A 21,608-nucleotide genomic window follows, 5' to 3' on the forward strand; every position below is an offset into this window, starting at 1 on the left:
ATTTTCAGGTGAGGATCGTGGTGGACCCTACCGGCAAGGTCCATGTTAGCGTTCAGCCGCCGCCAGCGAATTCTGCAGAATCATCAAAGAAACAGAAATAAAGTTGTAGTTATAATCGAATCCTATCAAATGCAGATTCGATGGCAAGGTCCCTATTTGGTCTTTGTCTCCGCTTTGCTTGTTGAAGTGTTACAAGAAAAGTATTTTATGTAGGCATCGATTTGGCACAGAGGGAAATGTTTATGAAAAATGATTGTCACAAGCTTTCTGTGGAGTCAGGATCGTTACTTTGGGACCGAATACAACAAAATCACATCTATGTCTTCGTTGTAGATAAATGGACTTTACTTTAATCAAACTTATTTGCTTTTATATGTAAAATTTTGCTTGTCTGATTGGCAAGGGATTCCTAATCTTTGGTAATACTTACTTGCCAATCATTTCAAAAATTAGCTTAATCCTCAAAACAGTCTCGACTTAGATCAATACCAAAGAATATTTTGCCAAAGTGTATGAGGACATCTGACGTAACTTTTCATACATAAATTTGTTTTACTTATTATTAGTCTAAGTACTGTATCTAGACTGTTTGGTTTAAAAAGTATAAAGAGTTAGTGAGTGAATTAATTATTTTTGTTTTTATATTATTTTAGATACGTTGACTAGATCAAGAACAGTTGAATTAATGTAAACCTGTAATCCACTCATATTAAGATTTTCGTCGCGTATGTTGAGGTTTTACTGTTTTTATGCCTGGCAACTGAGGATGTTGTACTGCTTAAATAATTTTAATTATTACAGCTTTGTCTGTATTGTATATGTATGTGTAAAATGAAACGGCCTAGAAGAATTGGTTATGTTAAGTAGAGCAAAAGTATTATTGTAAAACTTCCTTTAAATGGAATTTGCATTTCAAAAGTTGAATCATTTCATTAAATAGCTAAAATACCTGAGATATTTTCTAAGTATAAGAATAATTAATTTATGTGCTTAGTGAATACACCTAATATTAATGTCATTTTAATGTCTATCAATAACCAGTAGTTTTGATGAAAATACGATATCTACTTGTTCCATTTTACGAGAACCAAGATTTTGACGTATTTTATATTGAAAATATAGGTACCTAATAACTTTGATCTCATTGTTGATGTTGTTCGTGAATTGGCCTTATTGGGGCCTACCGGGTATATATTTACAAACAATACATTTACTATCAGATTACTCTTCATTGACCTCTGTCATGGATTTCTTTACCCGAGATTATTTAAATAATTGTAAGTAGGCAATAAGTCCGGATTGACAAAAAATATTAAAAGCCACACGAATAAAATCTGTTATTGATTAAAAAGCCGCCGTACTTGAACACTAACATAGTGAAAAGTTTACTGACTTCTAAAGAAATAGAGAACTGAGTTCTCATTGGATTTAGTAAACAGTAATAAAAAAATACTATGGCTACCACTACCTATTTATAACGAGTGCCAAATTATTATGAACGATTTAGCGACTTTAGCAAAAGTATTGAAATTGGTTAATTGGCACGTTTGTAATTTCCTGGCCGGCCTACAAATATAAATAAGTAATTAACATAGGTAGGTATATGCCACCAACGATTACTACGCTATAAGGAACTAAAGATTATCTGCCCAACTGCAACTGCTTACTGAACAAACGGACACCTCTATTGTAATTGTTATTATACCAATAAAGTTATTCAGTACATTTTAGGACAATAAAGAATACGTTCTCGTACCTATAAGATTGCTTTTGCTTATTGGTTACTGACTCGTAAGATATTATTTTTAATAATGAGGTAGACTTTCGTATTTCTAAATCATGTAGTTATTATTATTATTATTATATAAGAGTAATTTCGGCATAATTTTCATTTATAATTACAATAGAAATCGAAGCAATGTCGCACAACTGCTAGACCAAAAGGGAGACCAAAGTTCAAGCTTGTTCTGTTAAAAGATAGAAAATATTTTTGAGACATCGGCACTGGTATCATGCTAATAAACGTACACCAATTTAGTGTCATCTCTGTAAGCGTAGAGATATTGAAATTTATGATAATAGTGTATATTTGGGCATGTTACCTCGACTAGTTTATTGATCAAGGCTCTGTTACAATTCAGATATCTCGAAAAAGTAACATCGATTTAAAGAATTCCAAGCTAAAGTAATTGGTATCGCGGTCATCAAGGGTCGAATCGGTATGAGAGACAGTGCCCCTTGAAAATTATCTCTCACAAGTATGGCCTGATATTCAAGACCAGGAAGTTGTACGGTAATTATACTATAATTTGGGGCATAGAAAAGTTGATAACGAAATAAATTCTTTCACTAATTGACAAATTAGATAGTCTTCTATTGAAAGAATCGTGGTATTTGAAAAGATGATTTTGTAAAAAGTACTAGGAATACATTTTCGTGTTAAAAATGTAGCTAATTCATGTTGCCGGTTAATTGGAGTAACATTTTGTAAAATTAAGCTATGTAAATAACTGAATAAGTAAAATTCGAAGCCAAATCCCTAGAGTAGAATATAAGACGTTCCAGTTTAAATGTCCTAATAGGTATCTATTATGATATAGAAATTAAGTTCATTAACAGCTAAGTATCCTTGATGGTTTCACTTAAATGTTGTATTTAATAAAGCTACATGGATATAAAGTCCCATACAGATACGCAGATGAAAGGATGTTTCTATCTTGCCACATTATGTCGATCACAAATTTATTACAAGATTGATGATTAAATACGCCTTTCTGATAATTGCCATGATATGACCGTAAAATGTAGTTTAATTGCATTTTACGTTAATGGTTTTACAAATGTCTGTTTAGATTATATCGTTATGTTTTGCCTTGTGATATAATTGTTTTTCTGCTTGGCAGATTATTTATTGTGTAACTTTAAAAATATCATACAATGCTACATTGTAAATAATATATATTTTAATGTTATCCAGAGCGTTTAGTAAAGACAAACCGCTTACTTTTCGCCGAGCTAGTCAAATTTGCGACCAATTAGTTTAATTATTTTTAAATTTTAGGCATATATTATAAAATCTCCTTATACCTTTCCATGTTAAGCAGTCTTTTGATATGGAATGCTAATTGTTATAACCGTGTAAGTGGCCTCAATGCGAAGTATTATTTTCAAAATTGTATAGTCGCCATTTATGTATTTTAGTGTTGAGTAGTGAGCAAAATTTGTAAGTACTAACACATAAGAACTAAAAGGATGTTGTGAGTAGTCATTACATTAGGTAGGTATGTAAGGGGTTTATTTTATCTTTCTCTGCCTGTAATGTAAGGAACTCTTAAATATATTTCTTCCATGTGCAGACATACCTACCAGAGAGTTTGGGGAAAAAGTTTTTACCTTAAACATGAAGCTATGGTGATGTGAAACGTTACTACTGCCGTTAAAAATTTTAGATGGACGAAATCCATTCAAAAATGTCACTTTCAAAAAGTATCAAGACGAGTAGGTTGATGTATACCTACAAGGTACTTAGTTAACAACTAGAAAGATCGCCTTCTTTCTTAGCGTCATAACAGCGGTTACAAACATTTTAGGTATAGAGAGCACAAAATCCCAAAAATCGTAAAGTAATTTAATCTCATTGCAAGTCTGGGACCTTGAAATAGACTGACGTATTTTCCAAATTTAAATGATTTATCACAAATTTTATGTAAATTGGCTATGTATTTTATTTTAGATATAACTATGGAACTCATTTAAATCGTAAAAAAATAACTCTTCATTTACAATTTCTACATTTAACATTGCGATGAGACTATGTTGAGAAATTTAAATATACCCAACTATATACATATAATGTATGTATATAGATTCATAATTGTGATTAAAAAGGTTTTTAACGACCACAAAAAATGTTACAAATGATCATTAGCTGGTAAATTAAATATTAAGTAAGTATTTTAATACCTACATCGATATTCGTAGATGTCATAAAATATAGTACATAAGTACCTATTCTCTTCGAGGCTCACTAGCCCTTTTCTATCAATATTTTGCCATCAATTTGTAGCAAATCGTTTAATTGTATTGTGAAAATTTTAATGTAAACCATAATTTATAAAGATTAATATTATTTATTTTGCGATAGAGAGTACTGGTAGGTAAATTGAAAATCTATCATACTTACATATTATTAAGATGGAACGCAGCCATTTTAATTTTGTATCGTTTTATTAGCAATGTATTTTTATTAGGTATTTCTGATATGTTTATTGAGTGCATGCGGATTCTAAAAATTGTTACTTATTTATTATTGTTATTATGTATAAATAAAGAATTTATTTCAATTTAAAACCTAGGTATTTAATACCAGAGTAAGATACGAATAATGTAACACCTTCTTTTCTTTAGACGCTATTATGAAAAACGTAGTTTTAATATAAATTGAGATGTATAATGAGTGTTAGGGCAAAAAATTCGCCACAATATGTTTCAAAATACCCATGTACAAATGTATTTGTAGATCGGTAAACAAATAAAATATCAAAAAGGTTTACATTTTATTATTTACCCGTTCCTCTTCAAAATTAGTTTGTGGTTGTGGTGACGACCACGAACACAATAGGAATCGACAGGGCATTTCACTACTTAAACTTTAAAATAACTATACACGATCACAATTACTAAAACGTGTTTTATTTATCATTATTGAAACTGTTTTTAATATTAACTCAAATGTGAATGACGTTCAACATTAAACATTTGAATTTTTACCGCCAAACCACTTGCCATTCTGTCTGTTAAAAACCAATTATTAGTCTATGGTTATTGGTTTTTATTTTCGACACAACACAAATTAAGTAGCCAAAAACAGTATAAATGAAAATAGTTTGATCTAACGATACCCCCAAGAACACATTAAGTATATTATATTCAAATATATATATATAATTTTATTATTAATAAAACTTTCAGCGCTTTAATTCATTGTAACTCGAGAATATAAATATATTCAAATAATTTGTAGCTTCTGAACATATTTTTATAAATCCTCACATCTTTATGCAGGCGTAATAGCTCGTGTTTCGAAAATTCACAAAAAATATTACAAAAAAAATTACTTGAAATGGAGTCTTAACTAATTTATAACTAAAATGTATTTAATATTCAATTTTTTTTTTCTAACAAACACTTTATTTTAGAACAAACTTAAATTACACAATGAATAGTTTCTCTATGCACAGTATTAACACTAACGTAACTTGCTTAAACCATTTGTTAAAAACTTGGATTAAAACAACAAAGCAGATGTGTTGTTTCGTGCTAGCGTAGTCAAAAATACTAAGTTCCCGATTTTAAAACGTCATAACCTAATCATATTTTTTAAATGGCAATACTGAGCACACATATGTCACATTGCGATTGACGTGTCGTCTGTTGTCCACCATACTCAACATTTGTACTGTTGGAATATAATATTGTAAGGTACTTGTTGACTACTAAACAAAACAGAATTTTAACTAATTCAAAATGAGTCGCCGAGACAAGAAAGAAGACGAAGATAGCGGAAACAGTTTCCAAAATCTGGATAAAACAACTCTCTTGCAAGAAGCAAGATACTTTAACTCGACGCCAGTGAATCCCAAAAAATGTATACATATTCTTACGAAAATTCTGTATTTACTGAACCAAGGGGAAAAGTTGACTACTCAGGAAGCAACTGACATATTTTTTGCTACGACAAAGCTATTTCAATCGAAAGATGTAGTGCTACGCCGGCTGGTGTATCTGAGTATCAAAGAACTGAGTTCAATGGCGCAAGATGTGATAATTGTGACATCTTCCCTCACCAAGGACATGACAGGCAAGGAAGACCTGTACAGGGCTGCGGCTATTCGAGCACTATGCACAATAACTGACAGCACTATGCTGCAAGCTATTGAACGGTACATGAAGCAGGCAATAGTGGACAAAAACCCTGCCGTGAGCTCGGCAGCACTTGTGTCTGCTCTCCACCTGTCAGCTAGTGTGCCTGACCTTGTTCGCCGCTGGGTGATGGAAGCTCAGGTAATTAACATTCAATTTCTTACTAGAGTTTATATGAAATAGTGTTGAACTTATAAAGCTGTTGACAATAACTTTATGATACTATAGAAACTCGGTCCTGATGTTCTCTATATTGATTTAACATTATAGCTCAAAATTATCTTATTTCTATGTTTGCTTAACCTCTTTTGCTGCAGACTTTAGATAAGCATCTGTTTCTACCATCTTGACATAAAATACCTAAATGAAAGTTTTGACATAGAGATGCTGCATTGTAGGTTATAACATGTTATAATACATTTGTTTATGATAATTGTTGTTGTAATTTTATTTTCCTATGGGTGACTCTTAATCTTTGCCTATTTGCAAATGCCTAAGCAATTTTTTTTTTAATGTATGCACTGTAACTTTCTTAATATAGAATGATTACCACTTAGCTGCTGAGAGATCTTAATAAAATATGCTTTTTCGTTTTTGTCATTGCGAACATGTTACTGTGAACCTGTCTCAATTAACTCTCAAATCAATAAATGCGAATTTATTTGTGCTGTGTGGTTTAGATGTGATTTCATTGAAACATTCAATTTGTCTTACATTGCATTGCATTGTTATATTGTACTACTTGCAATAACCATGAAAGAGTTTAAATAATTAATGCACTGCGAATTGTTCAACTAAATGACTTTGCACACATAAAACTTTTGCATCACAATTATGATCAGCAAGTACTGTGGCTAATGTACTTAAACAGCTTTAATGCTTAGCACCATGAAGTAGAAGTATGCTTTTGCAATTATTATGTAGCAGTCATAGAGTTAATCTGTAACTGACTGAATTGTGCTGTTAACATCGTTCATAATTTAATGTTTTTTTCTTCTGCTGATTGACATAATTTTAGTATTTTTTTGTGTCTCAACCATGTTCAAGCTGAGCGTTAAACATCTATAAATATTATTCAAAAATTAAAAATATTGTGAATAATTTTAACAAAAAATTATTTTCTCAATTCCAGGGTGTTATAACATCGGACAATGCAATGGTTTCATACCATGCTTTGGCTGTGGTAGCTGGAGCCCGACGCAACGATCGCCTTTCTACAGTGAAGCTGGTCACAAAACTGGCAAGGACGCCTCTACGATCACCATTCGCACTCTGCTTGCTGATACGTCACGCAGCCAAGTTGGCTGAAGAGGACCAAAGCGATGCTTCAGAACCTTACATGGAGTTCATTGAATCTTGCTTGCGCCATAAATCTGAGATCGTGGTTTATGAAGCTGCACATGCAATTGTCAACTTAAGAAAATCTGCCCGAGATCTTGCCCAAGCTGTTTCGGTCCTTCAAATATTCTGTGGCTCATCTAAAGCTACACTACGCTTAGCGGGTGCTCGCACATTGGCAAAACTCACCACTAAACACCCTAACGCCGTAGCTGCTTGCACTGTTGATTTGGAAAATCTTATCTCTGATCCTAATCGTTCAGTTGCGACATTAGCTGTAACTACTCTGCTAGCAACTGGAGCAGAAAGCTCCATTGATCGTCTAATGAAACAGATTTCAAGCTTTATGTCTGAAATATCTGATGAATTCAAAATCGTCGTTGTACGAGCCATTAGACGTCTTTGTTCTAAGTACCCGAGAAAACACCAATCTCTTGCCTCATTCCTGGCTGGTATGCTCCGCGATGAAGGAGGACTTCAATACAAAACTGCAATTGCTGATGCTATCATTGCACTCGTGGAAGAAAACCCAGACGCCAAAGAAACAGGCCTAGCACACCTTTGTGAATTTATTGAAGACTGCGAACACGCCTCTCTAGCTGTACGCATTTTACATATTTTAGGTCGTGAAGGACCAAAGGCTCGTCAGCCATCTCGTTATATACGATACATTTACAATCGAGTTATTTTGGAGTCAGGTCCAGTTCGTGCTGCTGCCGTTTCTGCTGTTGCTCGTTTTGGTGCAGCACGCTCTGAACTGCTGCCAAATATTAGAGTTTTATTGGCTAGATGTCAACTAGATGATGACGACGAAGTTCGCGATCGTGCTATATATTATAGTGCAATTCTAGATTCTGGAGATGGACAACTCATCAATGATTATATAATTAATGTGCCTATACCTAACCCGGTACTTTTAGAGAGGGCACTGTACCACCACATAAATTCTGGAAACACCGAACCCTTCAACATTGCTACTGTTCCCACTCTTGAAGAAGATACACAAGAAACTAAGGAAACTCCTGTGGAAATCGAAACACGGGCACCGACCGTGTCTCGCGAAGAGCAATACGCCGACCAGTTGAAAGTTATTCCAGGTATTGAGAAATTGGGACCAATATTCAAAACCTGTGATGCTGTTGATTTGACTGAACCAGAAACCGAATATCGCGTTCAATGCGTTAAACATATTTTCGCACGTCATTTGATTTTCCAGTTTGAGTGCGTTAATACGTTAAGCGACCAGCTTCTTGAAAAAGTTCATATACGTTTGGAAGCTGCTCCCGGTTACAAGGTGCTGGCTGAAGTTGCTTGTGAGCAACTGCCCTATGATAAACAAGGTAGTGTATTTTGCCTTTTGGAATTCCCTGAAAATCCGATCGAAACGTTGGGAACATTCGGAGCCACACTCGAATTTGTTGTACGCGACTGCGACCCCACTACAGGTCTGCCGGATACTGGTGAGGGTTATGCGGATACATATCCGTTGGAAGAGATAGAAGTTAGTTGTGCTGAACAATTTCGCACACGCGCTGCTACTGATGATTGGGAAGCATCTTGGGAGAGAGCTGCCGCTGCGCCAGAAGCGTGCGATACATTTGGATTATCACAAACTGACGTCGGCGAGGCTGCCAAAGCAGTGTGTGAGCACTTGGGACTACCAAAGGCAGCCATTACTGGCGACGCAGTGAAAGAGATCCGCGGTGGAGGAATATGGCGCGCGGGCACACCAGTGCTCGTAAGAGCCAGGCTGGTGGTTGCTGGGGGAGCTGTCACTATGCAACTAGTGGCACGTTCACCACGCGAGGACATTGCCACTTTGTTGTTAGCCGCTGTTGGTTAATTCACTTTGGAACAATCATTTTACATTTTTGAATTACTTATATTTTCTCCTTCGGGAATAAAATTACCTAGATTATTATGATACATTTAATATCATAGTGGGTCCTACCTAACAATGTCGTACATTTGAAATTTAAAATACATTTCACTATATCTATATGTAATGCATAAATATCGAATTTTAAAGGAAATTTTGTAAAATTTTACACATTCCTATATCTTAGTAATTACATATTAATATATATTAAACTGATTGTAATCGTGAAGTCTGTATTTCTATAAGGTAGACTGTAGTAATGTTCTGACTTCTGATCGAAATGGACAACCTACCTTGGCATGATTATAATTGAAGAATTGTCATTGAAAACATACTATTATATACATTTACAATATACTAAGATTTACTGATGACGTTTTAAACATCTTATTACTATTCTACTTCATACTACATACAACAATTTGTAATTAATGATTTTTCTCAATAAAGGCCTTTTAACCATATGTGAAGTGTTACTTTTATATCCTTCTACTAACTACTACTAGACTAAGATTTGACCTATTTAACAGAATAGTTTAACAAAGTAAACACGAGATAAGAAACATTATAAATATACGCTTTTCAGATGCCAAGTGTCATTTTACGAGACAACACTACATTCTTAGTATATAATAAATTTGTAGGTATCCTCGTTTGTACTTGCAGTCAATGCAACATAATTCGATTTCTTTTGTTTTAGGTTATGCTTTAGTTATCCTCCTGATTCTAAAGTCAAACCCACATCTAGCGTAGTGCATACTTAAATCTAGTCATTGCCCTTCTCAGCAATCTGCATAAAACGATGCAAGGTAACTACAAGGCAAGATATATTGACCTGTATATTATACACGATACGCTTTACAAGTACACGTCAATTAAAATGTATAGTTGTGAACTGAGAAGTATGAGTGCCCTTCTTTAAAACAATATAAAACCCCAGTTTAAATCGTAGATGCTGAACCGGCCGGTTTCGTTTGGTTTACAGTTCGCTAAAATCCTAAGTAATGATCATGCATTATCGTCGTGGCATTCCACTATTTGCCCCTTGCTACTGCGCATGACTCACGGTCAAAGAACTCTAGGTATATTATTATGGCAAACAAGAGTGTTTGATTTTATTTGTTTTTAACGCTCTGCATGAGTGCACACGTTATTCGAATTCGAAATATGTTCACTTATAAATGTATATAACACTCATAAGTATATTGAATGACCTGAATTTGTGGCCGTAATTGTAACACTCCGAAAAACAGACAAATTAAATGTTGATTACTGATGATTTTTTCTTTAAGTCCCTAAGACAGATAATTCTACGTCCGTCAGGTAATATAGGTAGGTACTACTACAGCTATGTTCGTATTCAGAGGTTACGTAAGAATAGGTTAAATGGCGCCTTTATTTTATGTTCCATTACAGTAGTAGGTAGGTACATGTACCTGAGCACTATCGATTTCTCAACAATGGTAAACACTATATGAGGGATCGGTGACCAAGCAAAGGTAAATTTATATAAAGAGCTGCACGGAAACCGTTGCTTGCAAGATAATGTATAGAGTAACAGCTCGAGTTGGACCCAAGAAGTTGTTATTGATTGATGACATACAATACACATAAATTCTGTAAAATTATTTCTTAGTACTTAGGTACCTACTAAAGATTCCTTGTGACTACTTTTTGTTAAAATTAGTTTAAAAATCCCTCTAGTTTTAAAAGGAAAAAAAACTAAGATTAATTCGTAGACTAGGTCAATGAACCTAATGCTAGGCTTTGCGATTGACCTTTTGCATATTAGGCGGTCGCGAATAACTGTAAGTTATTATTTTTACTTGTAAAAGGAAGGGACGCGCGTTATTTTAATAAACAATATTATCTGTACAATTATAATTTTATCGAACGCTAAATTCGTATTTTTTTCCAATTATTTACAAGGGAAAAGTACGTCTGGCCATAATAATATAAGTAGTAAATGCAAAGTGCGTCACGGCCACGCGACTGCCTAGTCAGATAAGTTCTTAAATATTGCTATCTCGCTCACTAGCCACGTGCGGTTAGGAATAATCCGAGAAGGAGAACGCCTATCCCACTCTATCGAAGACCATTCACGTGTTTCTGTGCGTGAACGTTAGTGATGTTCATTCATTTATTTACTGATAAAACATAATATCGATAAAAATATTTAATGGTATTTCCAAATAATTATTTTCTGCCAGTATTAATAAAGTTGTTGTGTATACGTAGGTAATGTTAAATAAATAGTTATATTTGCTATTGGAGCCCGAAAAAAATATTTTATGGAATTATGTTTCAGGTAGTATTTCTAAGAATTCAAAATGTGTTTTTTACATATAAGAATAGATTTCACTATGATGTACATACAACAAAATAAGATAAACTAAGATTTCAATTTTGCAAGCTCTGTTGAAATGCATTTTACAACACAGGAGTATTAAATGTTTGCAGGATTCGCTAATCTTTAAAATAAAGGACCGAATATACGATAGATTTAGACACGTATGTATTTATGTAAAATACGGACGCTTAGTATATAAGCTATTATGTTTCTCATTAATTCTCATTAAATTAATCTCAAGTGAAAATTCGATGATCTACCTCACCACTGAGTAGTTTAGGGTAGAGGAAGAATTTGCGGTAAATTTAGCACTGGGGTGTAATTTTATTTTGGATCAAAGTCATTCCATAAATAAAATGAACTTTTTGAAAGTCCCAGTAGTCACCAGTCCCAGTATCCGTTAATTAGAAAATATATGAAGTGCTGTTTGTTTTAAATCCAATAGCATAGTTTTATATTTGTATTTAAATATCTCAAACAATGAAGCAAAACCCAAAACTATTTGTTGTCTATTTATTTAAATAAAATGATATCTGATTTACACAAATATTCAATCCAGAAAATTAAACTACAAACTTAGTAGAACTTTCCAAACAAACAACTCAGTATAAGAAAGAGAAGCTTATCTTCAATGACTATAAGATTCTTAAAAATTTAAGAGCCCTTATGAAACTGTATACAAATAGCTTAATAAATAATTGTGCAAAATCTTAGTTAAAAAAGGTTGTTAGATACTACAAACCAAGAAGTTATTTTCACTCTGTATACTCAACTGTCGACTTGTCCTATTTTATGTTTTTAAGCACTTATCGCAGTACTGGTTTGACAAAAGAAACTTGTATGATTCCCGTTTAGCCCACATCTTACGTTTCGCACTTAACGTAGTGTACTCGAATGGTATACTGCTCGTGGAGAAATAATATAAAAAATAACAAAGTTTGACAGCATTGTTATGCTGCGTTGTGTACTTTATATGTCTTCTCAAAAAAATGTTGAATACCTTTTCTTGAAGGCAGGAAAGAAATAAAGAAAATATTTACTTGTGTGGATTCCATTAGGTACTGTTTTTATTTGTTTTGAATTTGGACGGAAAACTTTCTAATTTACTCGATCAGTTTAAATAAAAGACATTGTGTAACGATAGTGTTTTGAATGGACATCACTAGTGAAGGTACTCAAACTTCAACTACTCACATTCATAGCCAAACGATGTCGACAAGTGAAGTGAGGACTGAGCAATAAACTTACGTTAAAACGTAACGATCAGATTTTACTTTAAAAGTTATTGGTATATAATATTGATAATGAAGACAAATTTGTAAAAGTGCGTTGTGATTTTACTGTAGGTAATAATTAATACGTGGTGAAAATAAACTTTATATTTTTGGATATTGCCTTGACTTATATGTTTTAAAAAGTTTACCGTGGACTTTTTGAGCTTGTGAAAGTATATGTAAGTAATTTTACCTTATGATTGATTGTTTTTATTTTTCAAGGTTATTGTTAATAATTATTATGATACTTATATAAATACTACACATACTTCGGCAGGCTTCGGCTTTGTTTCATTAACATACTGTTCTCACATAATATTTATATAACCTAAAAAAAGACTTTTCTTATTTATAACAGCAAATTTCTAAACAGAACCAACTTTTTTTAATCATAATAAAATTGCTAGTCAAACTCTTTCCAACTAGAATTTATACTGGCAAGTTTTAATATTACTAGCATGCAACACTCTTTTGTTTTAATTACTCTAAGTATTGTTATAATCAGGTTCTGTTTTTAAAATAATATAGAACACATTGTTTTGGTTTGTTTGCTAATTACAGTGTGACCTAATTAACATAGTGTTGGCATGTGGATGTTGTTGACTTGACTTTAAGTGTGATAACTTTAAGATATGTGAAGTTCAGACAGCTGTCTTTTTATTATGCTTCATTAATGCTGAGCGTTATTAAAGTCATGCTAAGTTCAAAAGTAAGATTTAAGTAAAACTAATTTGTATGTTTTGTTATAGGTACCTCCATATAAATACCTCCTTTTCTTTTAAAAACAAATATAAGCCTTTAAATCCTTTCACTAACAGCAATTTGCAAGTAAAATTCTAATAAGACATGTCAACGGAAACAAAATAATTCTATTGCCACTAATAATTTTCTAAATACGCTGAATAACTAGTATTTATTTATTATCTGATAAAAAGAGATTTCAATATTAAAACTACTCTCTTTACTCTCCATTAGAAGTAAATTCATTAAAAAGTGTTTAATTACAGCATTAAAATGCTTAAGTTGCTTCAGAGAACATTAAGATACCAGTTTTCATAAATAATTATCTATCTGACTATATTCATTAGTAACTTCAATATCCCATTAATTATTGGTAATAGAAACTTTGTTGCGCTTGCTTGACACCTCAAATAAGAGTTTCATGTCTTCAGATTATGAAAATCAAGTTTATTTACTTTGTGATTCAACAGGAAATTACTAAAACACAGCAGGTTGGCTGTCCTAAACAGTTAAATTAGCTGGTTCAATGTAAATTCCCCAATTATTTGCTTATGCTACCCATTATAATTTCTAGAAATTCTATGTTTGTGCCTTAAGCGAAAGTATTGCAAAAATATGTGGGAGACAAATAATGCCTCAGCAATTTTTATGCAGAAATCTAGTTGTATGCTTTGCGATAAACTGTAGCATGATACCAATATATTTTTATCATTTGCCAGAATTAAACATAAATGCAACATGGACCACTTAGACGATTCAGAGAACAATGCGAAGATATCAGATTCTGCCTATTCAAACAGCTGCAGCAACAGTCAATCGCGGAGGAGGTGAGTTTCAATATCATAACCTTAACAACTGACCTGATTTCTATTGCAACTGTATTGTACATTTTTCATATGGAACAGTTGGTTCAGAGACACTTAATTTTCTCACCTTGGAAGCACATGTAATCATATTAGTTCTGTTATCCTAAAATCCTAGTCAAAATTTGTAAAATTTCTGTAAACACTTCTTATAACGTCAAACAGCGCACGCCGATTTGTACACAACATTTAAATAAAAGCTCTTACAATGAAGTAATAGGCATTTAGTAAAGCAGAAAACATTAAACATCAATTATTATAAATAATAACTGCAGGTTTCAGGTTGAAAATGATAAGAAAATCTACTGGTACAAGGGGATAGGTTAGAAGAAAATATAGGGTAACAGCGACACATAATAAGGTTTATGTACCTGAATCGCCGTAGGATACGAAATATTTAAAAAATGTATCTTCTTTGCGAATACGGAAGTACATCCGCTGGCACGCGCGTCACTGAGAGTACCTAATCGATAACGAGCGAGTTGTCAAAACTGTTCCTATATAGTTTACGACGCATCTGTCCTTGTATGCACGCGCCGTGTAAAGTGCAATCACTACTCCCTTACACAAGGTTGAGAATACAAGCGCGGTCGTTTAGGTCAGTGATTTCGCATTTTTGTGATAAGAACCTGCGATTAAGGTTTACAGGTGAATTACTTATGTGTTTTAACGATGCAACAATAACAAGTTGTAATAGAATGCAATTAAGTACATAAATTAAAACCAAATTGTGTTATCAGCTATTTAGTGCTCGTGGAGGACTATTTTGACGTTTATCTTTTTTATTAATGAGTTTCTAATCCTCAATGTAAACAGAGGGGTTTATTTATTTAACACGTGCCGGTATCTGTAGCGTCGTAGCCGCCAAATTGATTGAACGAAAATATTAATCGCGAGTGTTCTTAGAGCAAATTCGTTCAGCCAATTGATAAGCCAATTCTTTTCGATAGAAAGACGGATTTAACAGACTTTATTGGTATCATTTTGCTCTCATGTGCTTATTAAATGATATAAAATAGATTTTTAAATGTTTCCATTTTTTTATTATGGTATACCTTTCTTTCAAAAATAGACGTATTTATTTTTCGTGTGGCATGAATTTAATTGTTAGTATTTTAGGTCTTACACCTATAGACCAATGTTATTTATGACGAATTCCTACAGCTATAACGTAATGGCAAAGCGATAAATATATCACTAACTAGTAAAACATCTAAGAAAATCGTCAAAATAGAAATACAGTCGAAACTAAACAGAACCCTCCAGATCGTTAAAACAGTTCTACAAGATAGGATACCTCACATGTACAATTATATGACGAGAATCGTCACACACGTGACATAAAATTTGTTGTTGTTGTTCGCGTTGCGTCGTAGCTAATTGAATGTTTAAGTATTTTTTATAAAATAAATTTCTTCACCGAGCTAGCGTTGACTCAGGTCGCTCAGGTACTCAAGTATAATAATTGGCGAACGAAACCTTAAATTTTGTGTACAAATAAGATTAATAACGTCATAAATAAAACTTTATGAATTTATTTCATAAAGTATTTTATAAATATTGTACCTAGCCTGAACCAGGCCAACTCGTGCTTCGTTGCTTACGCAAGCTGTAGGGAGAAACGCTTTACAGTACCTTCCTACGCCTTAGTTCAGGTCTGCACGTTTTTCTTTGTCGACTGAGTTCTTTATTTTAAAATTTAGGGTCAAGTGATTTTAAAAATTGCGCGCAATTTAAAACAATATGAAGCCGTAACACAAAAGCTGTCGAATCCGCGTAAAGTCTGTTGATATGCGTGACTTGGAAACATGAATTCAAAGGAATATTTGTTTTCTTTTTATTTATTTGTCGCGGTTTGTAAACGGTAATTAGTCGACGGAACTACACCAGCAAATTTTGGCGAGCCTGTAGAAATTAAGATATGATACGTATGAAAAAGTCACAGTCTACTCTGAAGGTACTTCTTTGTACAAAGAATCTTTATTTTCCCGCTTTTTACGTATCTTGTTTATATTTGGCTCAGTGTCCGTCCGTTACTTAGGGGAAACCTGAAAATCAGCGCCATGCTAAAGGCAACGCCATCGCATAGCAATATGATGATTGAGAGTGATCACCAATTTGTCGCGGTTGAAGTTTTATATCAGTTTTAATTTATAATAAATATATGTCACTGTACAAGTAAATCGTTCGTCTCTCTTTTTTTAATATTTGCCTCCTCCTCCTATCGGTTCTTAAATTATAACTCGATTCAAAAAATCCCAAAATTAAAGGTGTAGTCAGCTTATTTACGTTTGATTTTTCCGAAAACTGTATAGATAAAACGTAACGATGCAGTTTCAATGTAGGTAGATACTTAGATAGGACAATATTATCAACACGTGCATCGACATTTGCACGTGTCGGTTATAAGATTACTTGTTTCATTTAAAAGATCTTCGTTAATATTTTGGTATTGTAATACTTTGGTACTTTAGAATACTTATTAAAATGTAGAAAGGAATACCATTTTGGTAATTGGTAGTGTGCTATTGTGGTAGGTCATTCTTGCAACTTTATCCTCGTTAATCAGACATACTGTGTATAAATTCCATCGGATTCATCCGTCGTATCCTGCCTCGGGGTCATGCACTTGCATAATGTACCTACTAAATGTAGTTAGTAGCCCTCGGTAGCTGGAAGCGGTATCCTTATTACAAGGCATGGAACACAAAGCTTGATCCCTGATTTAGTTTAATGGGTAGCCACAAGCGCTTTTGTTGGGCTAACGTTTTATAATGTTTAAATGCGTTTTAACCGTCTATTGAAACTCAAAACGTATACCTAACACGATTTTTTTGAGAATGACTATCGTATTAAATTTTAAACGCTGAAATTGATAAAGTGTAACTATCCAAACATTACGTACATTTTCGGTATTATGTTTCGACCATAAAACTTTTTCAAATGATGTCAATAGAAAGCAAAAACAGGAAAAATCTTGTAATAAGTAAACTCAATGCTTGACCCTAGATTCACTCGCAAGGTAACCGGCAATCGATGTTGGATGATTGTTACCGAACGATCGTTGGCCTTCAGAAATACGTCTATTTGCATTTGTTGGGTCGATCACACGTTTGTAGGAACGTGAATCCAATGAATAGCGAAACTCATTAGTTGGCGTCGGCGTTAAGTGACTGGGTACTCGGATACATAAACTCCCGTGGCACGTTGATGATACGATATTTAATATAATTAATTAGACTTTCGAAACTTCAAAACAAACGTGTTTTTAAGAATCTTTCGATGAAAATTCCACATTCATTTTAAAATATCAGCTTTTAGTGTAAGGCACATCCTAAAGCGATATAAGGGTAAATCAGCGCCATTGGAACTACTCAAAAGTACTATAAGTAATGGTATGTTCGTATGTTGCGAATATGCTTCTGAACTTTGATTGTTCACAAACTTCAAAACAAGTAAAAATACCTTTAGTACTAACATACGTTAAAATTTAATAAAAAAGATACGGTTTGTACCGCCCCGTTTTCTTGCCTAAGCGTCTTTCGTTATCAAAGTAGTGCCAGTAAAATTCTGAGGAGTTTCCAGTATGTCAAAATATGTCCTGTTTGTAGGGTCCAGCGTCCAACAGTCCAGACTTTAAGGCGTACCAAATAAACAAACACACAAACAATAGAAAAATAAAACTCCTCTCCTGACGCGGTCGGTTAGAAATGTGCTCCGCGTGACTTGTTTCCCCCCATGTGTCTCCTGTTAGGTTACGTCCGCTCAGTCACGTTGATAGCAACTTAGGAAATGCTCGGCTTCATTACTGAATAAGGTTTTTTACTTCTCTAACTTAGTTGAAGTACTAGGAGTTTAGTGCTTGTGTAAATTAAACAGTATTTGTACAACACTGCACTCGATTTATCAAATTGTTTATTTATATTAAGAAGATTTGTAGGTAATTATATAAAGTTCACGTTTTCCGAAGAACATCAACTTTCGATAATCTGACCTTTTATTATGAATGGAAACCGTAAAAAAACTTGTACAATTTGGGATTAACCGAGCGAAACAACTCGAGGATTTATTTACGTAATTACCCTGGAAAGGTCGGTGATTCGTTTTCCTTATCTACAAAAAATATGCAGATATTTTTCTGTATCCAAAAATAGACGACTGTTACCATTTAAAACAGTATTGAGTAAGTAAATGAGTTCCCTTCTTGACAAGCAAACGATCTAAAATCGAGTGCGAATCAGTCTCTCGCAAAGGTGACATTTTTTACTTCTGTTATAAATCGACGCTTATTATCAAATTTTAAGATGCTAGATAAATTAAGTTGTTGTAGTAAAACCGTAAAATTTCAAAAGCTTCGATAAAAAGCCACATCTTTATTATAATTGTAAAGGCTGTTATACCGTAATTGATACTCTCCCTCGATAATCGGGTTTCCATATCCCATTTTCCCGCCACCTCTCTTGATGAAGTCTCCAAGATCATGTTTCAATGCGCTTTAATTACACGAGTAAGTTTGCAGACAATCGGTTAATCTTCCCCTCTTTCAATCCCACAACTTTTAACGGCTCAACCGATTTTTATTGAACATGGTTAAGAACACTTGCACATAATTCACCTAAATGAAAAAAGCTACGATACGGACAGACAGCTAGACTCAGATTTGTAAAACTTTCCACTTCTTTTAATTAAACCTCTATTTGCGTCAGGGGTTAACGATATAACTTACAATGTACGGTATCCGCAATTTTTCTACTTCAAAACTACGTATTTTACTACATACTTTAAAGATTCTGAGTTCACAGAAAAGTGGTTTCTAGGTTATGATTCGGTCTGTACCCTTCTATTGCGTTAGCTTAGGTGTTTAACTTTTTACAGCTTTAATGGACATTAAACCTGAGAATTTGATATGCATTTCAGCTTGACTGACAGACAGACGAAGTGATCCTATCGTGGTTTCATTTTCTTTCCATTTACGGAACACTTAAAATATTCCCTTCGAAACTGATGCAAAGATATACTTTTACAGAAATAGTCTAATTCCTATTGATTAATTAGCAAACGGGATGGAAGCCAATAATTATCTTAAAAAAGAATTAACTGTTGTGCAAAAGAGACGTCGCTCTACGCTAATATATCATCTTCTTCCTTCCACAACAGTAATAATTTAAGAAGTGGTGTTAAGCACCAATATTCGTCAAACTGAGTTCCAGTAGAACGTTTTAGGTAGTCCTCGACTCATTCTTGCAGCATAGGTAATATGTATGCTTTATGGTTGCGTTTATGAATCCATAATTTAAGTTTTATATTCACTTGTAAACCTCTACAGGTGTAAATAAAATATTAAAAACATCAAGGCTGATGGTATTGTAAATTTCTATTTGAAATCGGCATATGGATGAGACTAATTTGTGCTTGCCGTATTAAACTAGATAGTCTTCGATAGATTTTTCTTCGGCATAGTATGCTGATGCGTTTTTTTTCATCGGAAGCTTAATTTTATTAATCTAGAAATTTAAATATTAGCAACTGAGTAAACTACTAACTGAAAAACAGTAAAGAAAAACTTTTCCCGTGGGTTGTGGAAAATACTTTTTAAACAATTGAATCTATTTTTAAATCGCGGCATTCGTAATGTTTCCCTGTAAAGTTCATGTTACCCTTCGGCACGTGTTCCTTTTGGCTCCATTAAGGAATATGCCGGCTACCTAATTAGTCGGTCGGGATACGTGCCCGAGGCAGCTCCTGTACTGAAACGCTTAACATGAACAGTTATATTTTAAATAGTGACTTTGATTCTGACTATTCTTTTATCCCTAGTCATAGTTCCAAGTCTACACATTCTGGGAGCAACTCAAGTGGAAGCAGTGGATATGGAGGGAAGCCGTCCACTTCTGGAAGCAGGTTAGTTCCTATAAATGCATTTTTAGAGTTTTTTTTTTCTAGAGTTAAAAAGATCTTTTGCTAAAAATATGGCTTATACCCTGCAGTGCATAATCATGCGAAGTAATATTTTTTGGATCTTCATGTGTTATTTCGTTATTTGATTTATGTGTTTTGTGAAATAGTTTTTTTTTCTTTTTGCCCACATGCATTTGTACCGTTAAATAGTACAGACTGTGGTCTCATCGTGGTATATGTAATATTGGTTGATTATGGATGTTATATGACTCGAGTTTAACTTTTGGCAGATATTTACATTGTTTTATAAACATTTCTGGCGACTGTTATTTTGTGAATTTATATGATCCAATAATACAATATATTATGATGTTTTCAATGTTATTTAGATATATGTATTTTTTTGTAGTTACTATTTGTTTTTTTCCTAAATGAAGAAAGTTAAAAGAAACAGCTTGCAATAAATTATTTAATATAGTGATAGATGAAAAGATTAGTTGAAGTTTCCGCATGAAATATAAGAAAAAAAAATCGAATTTAAGTTAAGACTGCTAATGAAAGATTATTTGCTAATATTTAAATTTATTACACAGCAACAACTTGGGCCAGCCGCCCAAGAAAGAAAAGGAGTCGAAGAAAAAGAAGTTACCGCAAATAGAAACAATCGTCTCCGATGCAATCGTTGAGGCGGAGGCCCGGGCTCCCGAGCCCGTCCCTGTCTTCGATGCCCCCATACAAGAAGAACTCGAAGGTGGGTAACGCTTCTATTGATCCTGTCTAACTTTTTATCTCTAGACCCTTACTTTATCCCGCTTCAAATGATTCGATCGTAGATCTCTAAATTTCGTTTCTGGTGAATACCGCAAATGATTCGAAATTTGCACAAATAGCAATAATAAACGATTAAACACAAAAGGACCAATTAAGTTAAACGCAACGCTGCAAAACACAAATGAATAAATTTTGTTTTTATCAAGTTTTTCGGAAAATTTATACTAAGTTACACAATTTTAAGGTTACCCGAACGCAATCTTCGGTACTGAATAAAAGATTTCAAGATGTTAGTCTGATAGCATTTCTATGAACTGCCTATTTTTAACTCACTCATTTCAATAGGTATTCCAATATTTCTCGAAAACTTTTGTACGTCTGCGCGATTGTCGGTACTATTTAAAAAGAATTCAAGATTTTAGATAGATAGCATTTTATAGAGCCTATTTTTAGTCAGTTCTTCAATAGGTATTCTAATATCTCATAGAAACTTTTGTCCGTCTGTTTTCAGTGGATAATAAACTCATTATTGATAAACGTTTTTTGTAACTAGTAGGTGATTTAGTAGAGGG

The 21,608-nt window shown here is 33.5% G+C and overlaps 3 protein-coding genes across 14 annotated transcripts in view; all 3 read left to right on the top strand.

The window, feature by feature from the left end:
- The window catches only part of LOC113493970, a 112,170-nt gene extending 110,478 nt beyond the window's left edge, over positions 1 to 1,692 (top strand). Inside the window, exon 17 of the mRNA XM_026872032.1 lies at positions 9 to 1,692. The gene's annotated coding sequence lies outside the window, so the exon portion shown is untranslated. The remainder of the gene's footprint in view (positions 1 to 8) is intronic.
- Positions 1,693 to 5,399: 3,707 nt separating this feature from the next.
- LOC113493971 (coatomer subunit gamma-like) lies at positions 5,400 to 9,603 on the top strand. The gene is made up of 2 exons (XM_026872033.1): positions 5,400 to 6,063; positions 7,055 to 9,603. The coding sequence occupies exons 1-2, from the start codon at positions 5,527 to 5,529 to the stop codon at positions 9,101 to 9,103; spliced, it is 2,586 nt and encodes an 861-aa protein (XP_026727834.1). The 5' UTR covers positions 5,400 to 5,526; the 3' UTR covers positions 9,104 to 9,603.
- Positions 9,604 to 12,668: 3,065 nt separating this feature from the next.
- Positions 12,669 to 21,608, top strand: part of LOC113493972 (period circadian protein) — a 31,611-nt gene continuing 22,671 nt past the window's right edge. For all 12 annotated transcript variants that reach the window (XM_026872034.1, XM_026872040.1, XM_026872044.1 and 9 more), the window contains exons 1-4: positions 12,669 to 12,942; positions 14,224 to 14,331; positions 20,185 to 20,268; positions 20,859 to 21,016. In XM_026872034.1, the coding sequence (XP_026727835.1) occupies positions 14,243 to 14,331; positions 20,185 to 20,268; positions 20,859 to 21,016 (331 nt within the window). In that variant the 5' untranslated portion in view covers positions 12,669 to 12,942; positions 14,224 to 14,242. The remainder of the gene's footprint in view (positions 12,943 to 14,223; positions 14,332 to 20,184; positions 20,269 to 20,858; positions 21,017 to 21,608) is intronic.

Source organism: Trichoplusia ni, chromosome 5 (assembly GCF_003590095.1).
Source record: "Trichoplusia ni isolate ovarian cell line Hi5 chromosome 5, tn1, whole genome shotgun sequence".
Lineage (NCBI taxonomy): Eukaryota > Metazoa > Arthropoda > Insecta > Lepidoptera > Noctuidae > Trichoplusia > Trichoplusia ni.